Raw genomic sequence first — 17628 nt, forward strand, 5'->3', positions numbered from 1 at the left:
TGACTCTCAACTGTCCTCGGGCAACTAGAGATGGACAATAAATGCTGGCCAGTCAGCAACGCCCATGTTCCACGAATGAATAAAGAGAAAGTTGGGCTTCCTGAGTCATTACACCCTTATTTCACCAGAAGAGTAGGCAATGATCCCACAGCTACTAACAGCCCGCCATAGATAGTATCCTTGGAAATACAAAACAATATTCAACAAGCAAAACAACAATTCCATCAAACAGTTTCTGCTGAGCTGCTGGCTAGAAAAATATTTTTTATTCAGAAGAACTCAATTCATGTTTTTATTAACAAGCTAAATAAATGTTACAGAGATCATAGTAAATTATATTTATGGTGAAAGAGTATGTTGGGTCAGAAGCTCAGTTTATGATCAAGTAGGACCCCTAGAGTGCCAACAGATTGCCTCAGCTGGACAAGGTGGCTGGAATTGTGCCAAGAGTATGGCAACAGCTTCAGTGTATGGGAGAAAGTTGCAGTTCATCTCACACTGGACAAGCAATCTGGCATCATGGAGGCAGTAGGAGAGTTGAGAACTGTAGGTGATATGGAGCTGTGTATTGTCAGCATGACCGTGCAAGGTGTCACCAAGGGCACCGAGGACAGCTTATAGGTGAGAAAATGGAGGGGACCAGTTCTGAATAAAATGTATATTAGGTAGGCAATAGTCTGTAGAAGGTTGATTCTGTAACTGGACAGTCCTGACAAAGACCACAACTTACACAAAATTATGAGCCCACGGGTTCTAATTCGCCATCCAATAATTTAAGGAACATCTGGTGCTGTGCCTACAGGGTCCTAACCAGCATTCATGCGAGTATGAATCCTCACCCAGATCAAGGTTCAAATATTGAGCCTAAAACATAGCAAATATCAACAAAAGTCAAGCATTCCCACAGTAAACTCAGTATAGTCAGAGAATAAGACATCTGTTCCCAAGTCAGTTTGAGTCACATTGCAAGGAGATGTACAAAATTAAGCAGACTGTTCCATCCTTTTGACTTTCCATCCTCTTTATGCCTTCCTACTGATTCCTTCACTTCATATCATGCTATTGATGGAGAATATGCCGCAGGAAGAATTACTGGATTGAACCAGCAGATTAACATATCGTTGCCTAAAGGGGGTATTAATAAATTATGTTGATTTGAAGTAAATTGGTAATTTTGTAAAGAGTGTATCATTGAGATTACTGGTATGTGTACTGATTCTTTAGTCTTATTAATGGCTTCCTGTATTCATATTTCACAATTCTGTCATGTGCCTTCCTCAAACATCGAGACGGGTCATCCAGCCAAACCCCTTCTCACAAATACTTAAAAAAAAACCATGGGCAGGATTTTCTGGCCGTCCTCGTCCCAAGGCCGGAAATTCCCACCCAGGGTCAACGGACCTTTGCATGGTCCGTCACCGCCTGCTACGATTCCCGTGGCGGAAGGGACAGGAAAATTCTACCCCACGTCTCCAGTAAGTTACAGACAGTAACACAAATCTTAGTGTATTGCGAACTTGACAAAGATACTGTTACATGAGAAAATACTGTGAATGCTGGAAATCTGAAATTTGACAGAAAATTCTGGAAAGCAGGCCTGGCAGCATCTGTGATCAGAGAAACAGAATTAACATTGCAGGTTGGTGATGCTCTCAGACCTGCTGAGAATTTCCAGTATCTTCGGTCTTTACATAGAATTTGGTTTCCTGGTTTAGAACAGGATAGCTTGCTTGTTGTGGCACCTGAGGACTGAAAACACGTTTCCCATCTCAAACCATCTTATGTTCTGATGTAATTTGTAAGATACTTAAGAGCAGCTGTTATTCTATATATAGCCAGGCCATATGGACATCATGAGCAATTGATTGTCCCTGTTATGAGACAAAAAAAAACTGCTATTAAAATATTTCTTTATGACAGGTAATTGCTTAATTTTCCTGATGTTCTTTCAGAATTCGTTTCTTTATACGTTGTCCTCCTCTTCTTCCTTTTTCTTCTCCCGATTTACTTGCAGTCACCACAATACTGGTTAAACACTCTTCTCCAAACACAAACCACTCTCTGGATGAAGAAGTTGCTCCATATTCCCCCTGCCAATCACCTTAAATCTGTGTCCCCTGGTAATTAATCTCTCCTCTCGGGGAAACTGGGCATCCCTGTCTACCCTCCTCATCCACTCATAATCTGGTACAGTACATCTCAGTCAGGTCACGTTCAACCTTCTTAGTTCCAAGGAAAACAACCCAAGACGATCAAAATTTTCCTCACAGCTGCAATTTCCAAGGCCCTGTGGACATTCTTGTAAACATCCTCTGTGCATAAGAACTAAGAGCAGGAGTAGGCAATTTAGCCCCTCATGCCTGCTCCGCCATTTGAAATTTGAAGTTTATTTATCAGTGTCACAAGTAAGCTTACATTAACAATGCAATGAAGTTACAGTGAAAATCCCCTAGTCACTGTACTCTGGTGCCTGGTGGGAGAATTTAGCATGGCCAATGCACCTAACCAACACATCTTTTGGACTGTGGGAGGAAACCGGGGCACACGGAGGAAACCCACGCAGACACGGAGAGAACGTGCAGACTCCACACAGACAGTGACCCAAGCCAGGAATTGAAGCCGGGTCCCTGGCACTGTGAGGCAGCAGTGCTAACCGCTGCGCCACCGTGCTGCCTATTTAATACGATCATGGCTGCATTAGGGTTAGGCTTCAGCTCAGCCTCAACTCCACTTTTTTGCCCTTTCACCACAGCCCGTCAAACCCTTACTAATTAAAAATCTGTCCACTTTTTCCTTAAATTTACTCAACATCCAGGAATCAACCACGCTCTTGGGTGGTGAATTCCACAGACTTACGAAACTTTGAGGGAAATATTTTCTCCATATCTCTGTTTTAAATCTGCCACTTCTTATTCTCAAACTATGACCGCTTGTTCTAAATTGTCCTACGAGGAAACATTCTCTCCACGTCTACTTTGTCAATCCCCTTTATCATCTTGTACACCTCAATTAGATCTCCTCTCATTCTTCTAAAGTCCAGGGAGTATTGACCTAAACTGTTCAATCTCTTTTCATAAGACAAACACCTCATCTCTGGAATCAATCTAGTGACCCTTCTCTGAACTGCCTCCAATGCAACTATATCCCTCCTCAAGTAAAGGAACCAAAACTGTACGCAATATTCTAAGTATGCTCCCACTAATGCTTTGTACAATAGCAGCAACACTTCACTACTTGTATATTCTATTTCTTTAGCAATAAATGCCAAGTTTCCATTTGCCTTCCTTATTACCTGCTGTATGTGAATACTGGTTTTCTGTGATTCTTGTGTGAGAACACCCAGATCCCTCTTCACCAAAGCACTCCAAAGTTTCTCTCCATTTGGATAACGATTTGCCTTTGTATTTTTCCTACCAAATTGGAGAACCTCACACTTATCCATGTTAAACTTCATCTGCCAAATTTTGTTCCATTCACTTAATCTATCTATATTCATTTGTAACTTTCTTATTTCATTATCACAATTTACTATCCCACCTATTTTAGAGTCATCTGCAAATCTGGCTATGGAGCCAACTATCCCTGCATCCAAGTCGTTAACATGGATTATAAATAGTTGCGGTCCGAAGACCGAACCCTTTGGCATCCTACTAGTTGCATCTTGCCAACCAGAAAAAGACCCATTTATCCAGACTCTCTGCTTTTTGTTGGTTAGTCAATCCTCTATCCAAGCTGATATATTACTCCTAATCCGATTTGAACGAACCTTGTGAATGTCCTCCAAAGCAGTTATGTTGTTCTTGTAATGTGGCAACCAGAACTGTGCACAAAATTTCAGCTGTGGTCGAACCAGCCTTTTACACAATTCCATCATTAATCTCTGCTTTTTTATTCATACCTCAATAAAGGAAAGCATTCCATATGTTTTCTTTGCCACCTTATCCACCTGTCCAGCCACTTTCAGGATCTGTGGGCATGCACTCCAAGGTGTCTCATTTTCTCTACCCCTCCCAATATCCACCCATTTTATGTATTCCATAGTTTTGTTTGCTCTTCCACATACTTTTCCAGATCGAATTCCATTTGCCACTTTTTTGCTCATCCAACCAAACCATTGCTGTAATTCTGGAGGCAGATACTGTCCTTTTCACAATCAACGACACAGCCAATTTTTTTGTGTCCTCATTTGCAAATTTCCTAATTGTGCCACCCACATTTAAGTGCAAATCATGAATACGGACAACGTACAGCAAATGACCCAACACTGAGCCTTTTGGAACACCACTAGAAACGGTTTTCCATTTGCAAAAACATCCATCAATGATTATCCTTTATTTCCTGTCACTGAGCTCATTTTGGATTCAACTTGCCACGTTCCTCTCTATCCCATGGGCTTTAATTTTTTTGATCAGTCTATCATGTGGGTCCTTGTCAAATGCCTTACTAAAATACATGCAGATGACATTCACTGCACTACCCTTATCAATCTTCCTTATTACTTCCTCAAAAATTGGATTAAATTAGTAAGGCACAACCTTCCTCTAACAAAATCATGCTGACAACCCCTGATTAAACCATTCCTTTCTAAGTCACAATCTATCCTGTCTCTTAGAATTGACTTTAATAATATGCCCACCACCAAAATCAGACTGGACAGCCTATAATTATTTGGTCTATCCCTCACACCCTTTTTAAATAATGATACAATGTTGACAGACCTGCAGTCCTCTGGTACCTCGTGAGGATTAGAAAATAAACCTGAGAGCATCCATTATTTCTTCCCTGGCTTTCTTTAACAGCCTGGGATATAATTCATCCGGCCCTGGTGATTTATCCACCTTCAAGGATGTCAATCCTTCCAGTACTTCCTCTTTCATTCTGCTTACTGTACCTAATATTTCATGCTTCTTTAACTAGAATTTTGCATGATCCCTCTCCTTACTGAAGACAGAGACAAAGTACTCATTGAGAACACTGCCTACATCTTCGGCATCAACACACAAGATACCATGTACACCTCTGAAATGCCCTACAATTTGCTTAGTTATTCTTTTGCTCTTAAAGCATAACTGGTAAAACATCTTTTGGGTTTTCTTTTATTTTACTTGCCAATATTTTTTCAAATCCTCACTGTGATTTCCTAATTACCTTTTTTACTTCACTCCTGTACTTTCTATACACCTCTAGCTTTCTACAGTATTATATTTTTTAAGTCCAATTCTCGCAGGAGCACTCGCTCAGTCCTTGTGCCCATTTTTTTTTTCAAAACACCGATTCTCACTGGAACACTCACTTTGTCCTATACCATATAATCCCTACAGTGCACAAGGAGGTCATTCAGCCCAAAGAGTCTACATCGACTCTTCGAAAGAATATCTTACCTAGGCCCTCTCCCTGTAACCCCGTGCATTTACCCCACTGATCAACCTAATCTACACATCTTTGGACACCAAGGGACAATTTAGCATGGCCAATCCACCTAACCTGCACATCTTTGGACTGTGGGCAGAAACCAGAGCATCCAGAGGAAAGCCATGCAGCCACGGAGAGAACATGCAAACTCCGCACAGACAGTCCCCCAATGCTGGAATTGAATCTGGGTCCCTGACGCTGTGGTGAACCATAGATGGTTACCACTATGGGTACTTGTACAGATGTTACTCTTGTTACTGTTGGGGTTAGGGTTTGGGTGTTCCACCTGTTATTATTGTTTATGTGGTACACTCCATTCGGCTCCGCCTTCTTACAGGAGTATAAAGGTCACTGCTACTTCCTAGTAGCCCTTAGTCTGGGATAGTATTGTTAAGTAGTGTGCTCCAATCTTGTTGTGAATAAAAGCCTTTATTCCCGGGTACGTCCTAGCCTCCCATGTGAATCAATCGCGCATCAGACGCTGTGAGGCAGCAGTGCTAATCACTGTGCCACCCATCCTCATGCTGGATTTTTGCAAAGCCCCAATGCTCACTGGGACTCTCGCTCTATCCACTAGAAATAGGAACAGGATTAGGCCATTCAGCCCCTCGAGCTTGCTCAGCCATTCAATAGGATCATGGCTGATCCGATATTCTTCACATCCTCTTTCCTGCCCTTTCCCCGTAACCTTTAACTCCTTTACCGATACTCAAAGGGAAATCTGTTCTGTCCTCGCACCATTTTTTTCAATTCTTGACCTCATTTCTTTAAGTTATTGCAACCTGAGCTAATCTGTTGCATAATTTTCATTTCTATAGTTCCATCTTCTGCCACTACTAACTCCAGGTACTTGAAAATATTCTTTCTCAAAATCTTCACCCATAATTTTTACAAAATCACTCTGATTCTCTCAGCTCAAACTGATGATCTATAAATTTGGTCATTGGCCTATTAATCTTTATTATCCGTCTCTTCTAGCGTTTTTCCTCCAAATGTTCAGTCATGTTCTCATCATCCCGACCTAATAACTCAATGTCACCTGCAAACATTCTTGATCAGAGCATTTTCTGTCTCTCTCACTTAGAACGTCCCTGACAATTAGGAAGCAGAAGGGACTCATCATCAAGCATGGTTTAATCCAAATTTGGCTTTGAAGCTCTCACTCCTCCCACAGAAGTTCTCACTCTTGTCTGCCATCACTTGTACATGTCCTGTACCTCCCTCTCAGGGACTCCATGAATTCATGTTGCATAGCCATCCCAATATTTCTTGTCTCAAAATAAAAATGGCATCAATCATGCTTCTTCTGGACATGACCCTGAATTAACCTTCACAGATTTTTGACTATTTTCTCAATCTCTGGTCCATGATTCTCCCCCATATCTTGAAGGTATGTGGTAGGAGTTTAAATCCTTGTTAGTTTTTGCAATCCCCCTTCCCCTTCGAATATTGGTACAAATATGCTTTGCCTCCATGACTTTGGGAAATTTGGGCAAAGAAATGGCAGATGGAGTTCAATCCAGATAAGTGCGAAGTGATGCATTTTGGTAGAACTAACGTAGTGGGGAGCTATACGATAAATGGCAGAACCATAAAGGGTGTAGATTCACAGAGGGATCTGCGTGTGCAAGTCCACAGATCCTTGAAGGTGACGTCACAGGTGGAGAAGGTAGTGAATAAGGCATATGGCATGCTTGGCTTTATAGGACGGGGCATAGAGTATAAAAGTTGGGGTCTGATGTTGCAGTTGTATAGAATGTTGGTTCGGCCACATTTGGAATACTGCGCCCAGTTCTGGTCGCCACACTACCAGAAGGACGTGGAGGCTTTAGAGAGAGTGCAGAGGAGGTTTACCAGGGTGTTGCCTGGTATGGAAGGGCTTAGTTATGAGGAGAGATTGGGTAAACTGGGGTTGTTCTCACTGGAAAGACGGAGGATGAGGGGTGACATAATAGAGGTGTATAAAATTATGAAAGGTATAGATAGGGTGAACGGTGGGAAGCTTTTTCCCAGGTCGGTGGTGACGTTCACGAGGGGTCATAGGTTCAAGGTGAGGGGGGGGGAGGTTTAACATGGATATCAGAAGGACGTATTTTACACAGAAGGTGGTGGGGGCCTGGAATGCCTGCCAGGCAAGGTGGTGAAGGCAGACACACTGGGAACGTTTAAGACTTATCTAGATAGCCACATGAACGGAGTGGGAATGGAGGGATACAAAAGAATGGTCTAGTTTGGACCAGGGAGCGGCGCGAGCTTGGAGGGCCGAAGGGCCTGTTCCTGTGCTGTATTATTCTTTGTTCTGCCTCATCATTATACAGTTGAGTAACTTATTCAGGACCTAAATCTCATATTCAGCCAAGCAGGTTCATACTTCTGCAGGTATCTCATCCCGTCCTCACGCTTTCCGTTTTTCATTCAGTGCAGTTCTGATTTCTTCCAGATTCACCTTTCTACTTGCAGCTGATAATATTGAAGTATTAAAGTTGTCAAAAAAGGAGACAAGCATATGTTCGATGTGAAAACCTTTGATGAATGGTTTTATTTGCTCTTTATTATATCCAATCAGTGCAACAAATGTGTTTCATCCAAATAACTACTGTTGTAACACAAAATATGAAATAATTACACTTAATTATATTTTGTGCTTAGAGATCTCATAAAAAGTCTCACATTGACTAACGTCAGTAATCCTTTCTTTTCAGTTTCAACCACACAGCAAACAGTTACCGTGGTGACCGAGACCCTTGTTACCACGGAAACCTCCGTCACCAGGTTAGACATGCCATCCTCTTTACTCATGGATGTTCCAGCCTTGGCTGACTTCAACAAGGCCTGGGTGGAATTGACAGACTGGCTCTCATTGCTGGATCGTGTGATCAAGTCTCAACTTGTGACAGTGGGAGATGTTGAGGAAATCAATGACATGATCATAAAACAGAAGGTACAAACACAAACCTTTACTCTTACATTTCCCGACAGCATAGCACATGTTAATAGGTTGCTGTCTAATCAATAGAAAAGTAATTTAAAAGCTGAGTGAGCAATTTGCATGGTAATAGAGTAGAAGTGAATGTACTGGGTGCATTAATACAACAGTCCCTGAAGCACCAGATAGGTTGAAGTCTTTGTGCACTTGACATCTAAGTCTGACTTGGATAATTGGGGGAGAGTAGTCTTTTAAATGCATTAATGGCATGCTTGTAATGCACAAGTACTTCAAGAAATGGTTCTGCAATGGCGCCATAAGGTTCATCGTTTTGGATTTATCCTGCTTGTATTGCAAGCTGTTGGGATATTAAATTGATTCTAAGTGATTATTTTTGGGTGCTTATCCTAACAATGCCATAAGATATGCTTGCTTCTATCTCTGAATGCAAAGATTATATTATTTTTGGGGTTGGCACTTGCTGAAGGCACCCTTAATTGACAGATGTCTCTTTTTTACGGACCTGCAATCTCTTTGAAGCACTGACACATCTTGTTTCTCTGCGCTTCCATTTACTGGTACAATCAACCAAAGCATGTTAAAGTAAATGTACTTTTAGTATACACTGTAGAATCTGTACCAACATGTTTCAGTTGGGGTCATTATTCTTAACTGGAAGAAAATGTCAGATGGAATGTAAATCCTCCTATGAAATGTATACTATTGTTCACAAAAAAATTTCTAAACACAGTTAACTCCCAGTGAATTTGAACTAAAAAGGCATTGAGTTATGTAATTATTGTATTGATCTCGTAAAATAAGCTAAGAGCCTCTTTAATATTTAAAGTTTGCAGCCTTATAATAGGAAATGCAACAGTAGTTATTGGAAGTGCCCAATAAGTCAATCAACATTTGAAAGTGAAGGTTAGATTACTTATTGGGAGGGTAACACTGCAGAACCTTGAGCAATTTGAAATGTTATCTAAACTTTCTTTGTTGAATTGTTGTGCATTTCCAGTAATAACAGGGATTTTTGACCACCATTTGTAACTTTCCACTTCATCTTTGTTCATCTCTGCACAAGTGTCTATCTTGAGCAAGAGCAAGCAGAAAGTTAGGTAGCTTCACAATAATTTCACGCTCTATACTACAGAGTGTGGTTTGAATTTTTAATTTAAATATCTGGGTGTAATTCAATTGAGTGAGCTAAATCTCGCAAATCCTTTGATTTTACTCCATTCAGTTGCAAATACACGGATTTGCAAAATGTATTTACCAGTACTTTCCAGCTTTGTGTAGAATGGAGGTTTAAAACATCAGAGGTTTCAGCACACTTGTAAGTATTGTGAAAGGTGATATGTCACGATAACCTATTATTACAGTAGATTTGATCATACTCAGAGAATTGGGAGTTCCTAGAATTGTTTTTCTCATTCATTTATGGGAGGTGGGTGTCACTAACTAGATCAGCATTCATTTCCCATCCCTAATTGCCCTTGAAGAAGGTGACGGGATGCTGTGTGTCAGGGCACTTTATTTGCTTTGTGCAGCATCTGTCAGACGTTGTTCTTTTTTCAAAATTGCTGATGCTTTGTCCCATGAAACAACAACTTATATTTACATATCACCTTTTACGTAATGAAACGTCCCAAGGTGCATCACACACAGGTGAATTGACACTGAGGCACAGAGGCTGAATTTTCTTTCGGCTGAAAAGGCAGGATCAGAGGTGGGTGTGCCAGCAATTTTGTGCTACCAACCAGTGTGCCAGTCTGGCTACATATTCCCAATCCCAATGTATTTTCATGGAAGCTGCCTTGGGTGGGAGGTTGAGGGGTGGGGGGCATGGTGACAGCTATCCACAGCTACCTATTTAGGTAGCCGCTTAGGTCAATTAAAGTGCCTACTGAGGGCATGCATCAGTACCTTTGGGAATTTTCCAGATGGCAGAGAGATCCACTGCTGAGACTAAAGCTCAGCCAACGGATGGAAGCAGCCCCCTGATCGCAAACCAGGGTGGAGGAGGGGACCCCCCCCCCCCCCCCCCCCCCCCCCACCCTCCCCATACATCTGCAGCCACAAACCATCCTTTGCAGGAGATTCTCCAAACTTTCTCTGAGTCCGGCCATTGGCATTTCCAATGGTGCATTCGGGACTAGTGAATGATAATCCAGCTTCATTAGGACAGACATTCCAAAGCTTGGTTAAAGAAGTAGTTTTAAAAGTGTGTCATAAAGAACTGAGATAGAGAGGTGCAGACATGTAGGAAGGGAATTTCAGAACTCAGGATCTTGGCAGCTGAAGACACTTGACTAAGAAGAGGAAGGATATCTGAGAGGGTTGTATAGATGGAGATGGTTGAGGGGGGGGGGGGGGGGGGGGTGAGGGAGGGGGTGAGGGAGAAGCCCTGGAGGGACCTGAAAACAAAGATGAGATTTTTAAGATCAAGAGTTCGCTTGACTGGGAACCAATATATGTCAGTGAACACAGGAGTGAGAGGTGAACGGGATTTGATGCAATTAAGAATAAAATGTAAAATTTTGCATGATTATTCTGGATGATATTTAGCAGATTAAACACAGACCTGAAGTTAAAAAATTGAGTGTTTGAAAATGGAAAGTTAAATAGATTATACAGATAATAATAGGGGAAATCCCAATATGGATAGTGTTCACAATTCTTTTCATGGGGGAGGAACAGACACCTTGCATATGGTCTTTGAGATGTTCTTCGGAGACTTCTTAGGGCTGCCAAAAAAGTCCAGAGCAAAGTAATTTGGGGGAAGAATTTCAGAGGGCAGAAGATCATGTTTAGATGTTCAAAATATTGATGGTACAGCCAAGGGAAAACAGCAATCCACATTTGCAGATTGCAGGTTGCAAAGTATGACTGCAGACACGTTTTCAGATTGTACCAGGACGCTGGAGGCTTGTAGCAGTATTGGAGACAAAGAATTGAATAGATGACCATGGAATGTGAATGGTCTCATAAATGGGGAGCATGAGATGATGAACCAGAGAGGATAGGGAATAATACCAGGTGAGCTAACTATGTACGGCATTGGAGGAAAAATTGTTTAAGATGTGGCAACTACAATGGATCATTTAAGAGTGGGTCCATGAGAGTGTAATGTCTTGTAGGAGGATCACAGAAAAGGTGCAAAGAAAGGGGGAAAGGGTAGAGGTGGGTCATACAGTAAAAATGACAATCAGTTTGAAATTAGACTCTACTGTTATTAGAGAATTGGGCAGGGATTAGCTTCTTAGAAATACAGTGACGGACAAACAACTTGGAATCAAAAATATTAAGCTCAATGGGATTTTTCAATTTGGGAATAGGGATCAATGCAGTGTTCTTCTATTTATTTCAGAACACCACTGATGTTCTCAACCTCATATACAAAAAAAAACATTCAGTGACATTACTTGCAGTTCATTTTTTTTCTCAAAAGCATAAATTTCTGTTTTTGGCAGGTAATTTCACTGGCACACAAACAAATTAATTGTAACCACTCGCAGGTTGAACAGTATCTTTTCCTGTGGATTGCTGAACATGCTATCTCCCATAATCACTTTAGCCTTGAAATCTAGATTATTTTGAGCATGTAATTGAGGAATCCTTGAGTGGGAAGTATGAAGTTGGGAAGGAACATGTTACCACTGGGCTTGTACCCCTCTCTGAGCCACCGTGAGCTAAGCATAACCTGATGTGTGAAGATACTTCCCCACCCTCGTTATCATTGGTCTCAGGGTTGCTGGAATACTGGACTTAACCAAAGTGCTGCATTTCATTTGATGTACAGACACTAACAAAGATTTTTCTCTTCAGCCACATCAATTAAATCAACCTACCTCCTTGCTTGCGTGCATTCTCCCAATCCTGATCCTCTGTATGGAATATGTTTCCCCCATTGTTACTTGAAAATGGCATCCTATAATTGCTATGAGACCCTGATTTTAATATATTCCAGCAAGTCCCCTATTTGTTTTGTGCATGAGTGTCCCAGGCCCATGTAAAAGTTGCATCAGTCATTGAATGGCTTGCCATTATTGTATTTCCAATTTATAGTTGCCTGCAATCCAGCTTCCAGTGTATTCCGAACAGGCAGCAATTGAAACTCATAACTTGTATCTTTCATATATCTTCCACGCATATTGCAACAGGTGATATGGAACGCTTAGTGAAATGGAGCCAACTTTGAATTATTAAGCAGCTTTAGTTTACAGGCCGCCAGTGAACCTGCAGAGAATCGGTTAAACCAAATTTCACTTGGTTAACACAATCTCGCTTCTCTCCTTGAAAAATAATAAACTGCTCCCTGTGCACCTTTTGTGAGCTGACATTGGATTTTGACATGGTTTTCTTGCTTAGCCAGCTTCTAGGTATAGTCACTGAGCTTCTGCATTTTAGCTTTCAGCTCCAGAAGAGGAACTTTGCTCAGCATCTATTGTGGCCCTACCCATGAATCTTTTCTCTCTGTGCTTATAAGTAGACAAGCAAACTGATGATGATTTAATAAATGATTTGCCAGTAGTCCTACATGAAGAATAAAATGCAGGGTATTACTTAAACGGAGAATAGCTGCAGAATTCTGAGGTGCAGACAGATTTTGGTGTTCTCGTGCATGAGTCACAAGAGGTTAGTATGCAGGTACAAGTAATTAAGAAGGCTAATGGAATGCTGTCCTTTATTACGAGAGTAATTGAACATTAAAGTAAGGATGCTATGCTTCAATTAGAAAGGGCAATGATGAGCTCAGATTTTGAATACTTCGTGCGGTTTTGGTCTCCTTATTTGAAGGATGTAACTGCATTGGAGCTGGTTCAGAGCAGGTTTACTAGATTGATACTTACAATGAGCATGTTATCTTGTGAGGAAAGATTGGGCTTGTTTCCATTGGAGTTTAGAGTAGTGAGGAGTGACTTAACTGAAGTATATAAGATCCTGAACAATCTTAACAAGGTGGACATGGAAAGAATGTTTCTCTTGTGGATGAGTCTAGAACTAGGGGGCATCCTTTTAAAATTAGGGATGACTCTTATAAGAGAGAGATGAGGGAAAAAAACCTCTCTCAGATGGTTGTGAAACCTTGGAACTTTCTGCCTCAGATGGCAGTGGAGTCGGAATCATTGAATATTTTTAAGGAGGCGGTAGATAGATTCTTGTTAGGCAAGGGAATCAAAGTTTATTGGGGGTTGATGGGAATGTGGAATCAAAACACAGACAGATCAGCCATGATCTTATTGAATGGCAAGCAGGCTCAAGGACCAAATGGTCTACTTCTGCTCCTATTTCGTATATCCATATATTCATAAAACTAGTACTTATCCTATACCTTCCACTGTTCTCCTACTCACCCCCATTCTGATTGGATGTAGAATTAAAGAGAACATCTCCTTCCATTTGCAGAATAAGTGGAACCATACTAGTTCATAGCCCTGAGATGGGATCATGTTTCCTTATTGGATAAATTTGAAATAGATAGAGTTGTAGGGTCCCATGGACAGCTCTGTCTAGTATTAATATACACCTTCAGTACTTAAGGCTGTGACTTTTTTTACCCCAGAAATTCACTTATAAAAATAAATAAAACAACTGTTGAATGAAACTCAGTCCCAAAATTCTTTGCCCAAAGAAAATGGGGCAGCACGGTGGCACAGTGGTTAGCACTGCTGCCTCGCAGCGCCAGGGACCCGGGTTCAATTCTCGGCTTGGGTCACTGTCTGTGTGGAGTTTACACGTTCTCCCCGTGTCTGCGTGGGTTTCCTTCAGGTGCTCCGATTTCCTCTCACAGTCCAAAGGTGTACGGGTTAGGTGGATTGGCCATGCTAAGTTGCCCCTTGGTGTCAGGGGGACTTGCTGGGGTAAATGCATTGAATTATGGGGATAGGGCCAGGGAGGGATTGTGATTGGTGCAGATTTGATGGGTTGAATGGCCTGCTTCTGCACTGTAGGATTCTATGATTAAAATAAAAATGAACAAAAGTTCAAAAATTTATGGGAATGCTTATGAAGAAGCTAAGACGGTGAAGGAAAGTTAAACCAGGCACGAGTCTGTAGACAAGCAATAAGAGCATTCCAGCACTCAGTCCTCCATTTCTATTTAAAGTAGAGCAGATACTCCATGAAAAGGGTTGCCCTCTGCGCCTCACCCCAGCCTATGCTCATAATTTAGCAGTGCAGTATGCCTGCAGTGAAGTGTAGCTGACTGTTGCTGAATGTGACAACTGGCTGCCTCATGGTCGTTGCAAATGTCCTTGCAGCAGATGGCAATGCTGTGTGTCTGCCGTTCTGCTGAATGCATGCAGAGAATACAGAAATGGTTGGTGTCACCTTGGCAGTCCGGCCATTCAGGAAACACTTCTGCTCATTGCCCTAGTATGCGTTTTTCATGCAGTATTACTGAATATATGGCACACTTATGATTGAGATGTTTCTGAGGAAGCATTCAATGATATAGTCAGTCAGATATTTGCATATATATTGTTGCTGCCAGGGGTTTGCTTTTACGACAAGTATTTGGTAAACTGACCTTTGTTCACCTCTGGAACGGATGTAGGCATGAAGATGCTTGGCAGGTAACCACAGAGAATTTCTCATGCAGCCTTTATGCCTGGAATCCCTCCTCTTCCAAATACATCAAATAAAGGGATTTGCAGTGGAAAATCATGTGATGTAGCCATGGAGAGGAAAATATAAACAATTTACCATTGGTACAAAATGCATTAGAACTGAAATGACAACAGGGATTGTAGGGTGGGGGAAGATGTGGGGGGAGGAATGTCATCATAAGCGATCCCTCGATGTAGAGGATGACATCCGTCAGGCTTGGTGAGTTTTCAGATGACTGAGGAGCCCAGCTCTGGATCCACATGTTCTTCCACAACATGGAGTATGCATGTTGTTGTGCAGAGAAGTGGAATCCACAGCCCCAGATTGGTTGCCCTCTCCTTCCTCTGTCACCGCCATTCTGTCAAGCCGCTAAGCCTTGATGAACCAGATGGAGCCATGCTGAGCGTTCTGCAGCCTTCTCCTCCCAGTCAGTGATGTTAATTCCTCCATGCTTTAGGGAATCCTTGAGCGTTTCTTTATACCTCTTTCTTTGGCGCCCTTAGCATTGACCAGTAGAGGGCTGGGAGAAGAGAACCCGCTTGAGTGAAGTGCAATGCCCCATCCATTGAAGTTGGTTCTGCAGGAGTAGGGTTTCAATGCTGGTAGTTGCAGCTTCATGAAGGGCGCTATGGTGGTCCTGTCATTTGATCCTTAGAATTTGATGCAAGCACCATTGAATGAAGCTCTCAAGGATCTTAACATGGTTAAGAAGCTCTCAAGGATCTTAACAGTCCTGGTTTCACTAGCATAGAGGAGGGTGGTCAACAAAGCAGTCTTGACTTCCAAAGATCCCTGTTGTCAAAGACAGAGTAGCGCAACTTGAAGAATGCAGTGCCCGGCACATTTGACTCAGTGGTGGACACAATGGCTAAAGTGCGCTCGCTTTTACATTGTTAAGACCCTTTCTGAATACTTACTTCCAAAGAACTCTGGCACCTATTTCAGGTGATATTGTTAACATCTTGGAGACAATTAAGAGTTCTTAAGAGAATTAACAGGATTACAGAGTACTGGGGTAATGGTAAGGTACTTGGTAGTGTGGATGAACAGAGAGATCTCGGTGTCCATGTGCATAGATCCCTGAAAGTTGGCACCCAGGTTGATAGGGTTGTTAAGAAGGCGTACGGAGTGTTAGCTTTTATTTGTAGAGGGATTGAGTTTCGGAGCCAGGAGGTCATGTTGCAGCTGTATGGAACTCTGGTGCGGCCGCACTTGGAGTATTGCGTGCGGTTCTGGTCGCCGCATTGTAGGAAGGATGTGGAAGCATTGGAGGGGGTGCAGAGGAGATTTACTAGGATGTTGCCTGGTATGGTGGGAAGGTCTTATGAGGAAAGGCTGAGGGATTTGAGGCTGTTTTCATTAGAGAGAAGGAGGTTAAGAGGTGACTTAATAGAGGCATACAAGATGATCAGAGGATTAGATAGGGTGGACAGTGAGTCTTTTTCCTCGGATGGTGATAGCTAGCACGAGGGGACATAGCTTTAAATTGAGGGGTGATAGATATAGGACAGATGTCAGAGGTAGGTTCTTCACTCAGAGAGTAGTAAGGGCGTGGAATGCCCTGCCTGCAGCAGTAGTGGACTCGCCAACATTAAGGGCATTTAAATGGTCATTGGATAAACATATGGATGATATTGGAATAGTGTAGGTTAGATGGGCTTTAGATTGGTTTCACAGGTCGGCGCAACATAGAGGGCCGAAGGGCCTGTACTGCACTGTAATGTTCTATGTTCTGTATCTTAATGCACATAGATTTTTTAAAAATAAGATAAATGACCTGACAGCACAAATAGAGTTAAATAGGTATAATCTGATGGCCATTACTGAGACATAGTTGCAAGGAGATCAAAGCTGAGAAATCAATATTCAGGGTTATTTGACTTTTGAAAAGGACAGGTGGAAATGAAAAGGTGGTGGGGTAGCTCTGCTAATAAGAAAGGAAGTAAGTACAATTCTGAGGGACGATCTAGGTTCAGAGGATGTGGAGTTGATTTGGGTGGATGTGACAAATACCAAATGAAGGAAGAGAGTGGCAGGAGTATTGTATAAGCCCCCCAAAAGTAGCCACACTGTAGTAAAGAGTTTAAATCAAGAATTAGCAAATGCATGTAAAAAGAGCACTGCATTAATCATGGGCAACTTTAATTTTCATATAGACTAGATTAATCAAATTGGAGATGGCAGCCAAGAGAATGAATTCATCAAGTGCATTCTGGATGATTTTTTTGGAACAATATGTTTTGGTGCCAACTAGGGATCAGGCCATTTTGGATCTGGTAATCTGTAATGAGGTTGGTTTAATAGATTATCTCAAGGTTAAGAAAGCCTGAAGAAGTAGTGTTCACATTATGATAGAATTTAACATTCAGCTTGAGTGTGAGAAAATTAGGACTGAAATATCAGTGTTAAACTCAAGGAAAGGGAATTACGAAGGAATGAGGATGGAATTGGTCAATGCAGACTGATCATATAGATGAATAGGTAAGACAATAGACGAGCAGTGGCAGATAGTTAGGGACATGATTCATGACTCCCAGCAAAAATATATCCCAATGAGGAGGAAAGACTCTAAGAGGAGGAAGAACCTACCGTGGGAAACCAAGGAAGTTAAGGAAGGTATTAAGTTGAAAGCGGAAAAATATAAGGTGGCAAAAGTTAGTGGCAGGCCAGAAGAGTGC

At 41.8% G+C, this 17628-nt stretch overlaps 1 protein-coding gene across 13 annotated transcripts in view; it reads left to right on the forward strand.

Annotated features, from left to right (window-relative positions):
* Window positions 1-17628, forward strand: part of LOC144506416 (dystrophin-like) — a 1861003-nt gene that overhangs the window by 1425687 nt on the left and 417688 nt on the right. For all 13 annotated transcript variants that reach the window (XM_078232507.1, XM_078232503.1, XM_078232508.1 and 10 more), the window contains one exon: window positions 8115-8353. In XM_078232507.1, the coding sequence (XP_078088633.1) occupies window positions 8115-8353 (239 nt within the window). The remainder of the gene's footprint in view (window positions 1-8114; window positions 8354-17628) is intronic.

The sequence above is a fragment of the Mustelus asterias genome, chromosome 17 (assembly GCF_964213995.1).
Source record: "Mustelus asterias chromosome 17, sMusAst1.hap1.1, whole genome shotgun sequence".
In the NCBI taxonomy this organism is placed as follows: domain Eukaryota; kingdom Metazoa; phylum Chordata; class Chondrichthyes; order Carcharhiniformes; family Triakidae; genus Mustelus; species Mustelus asterias.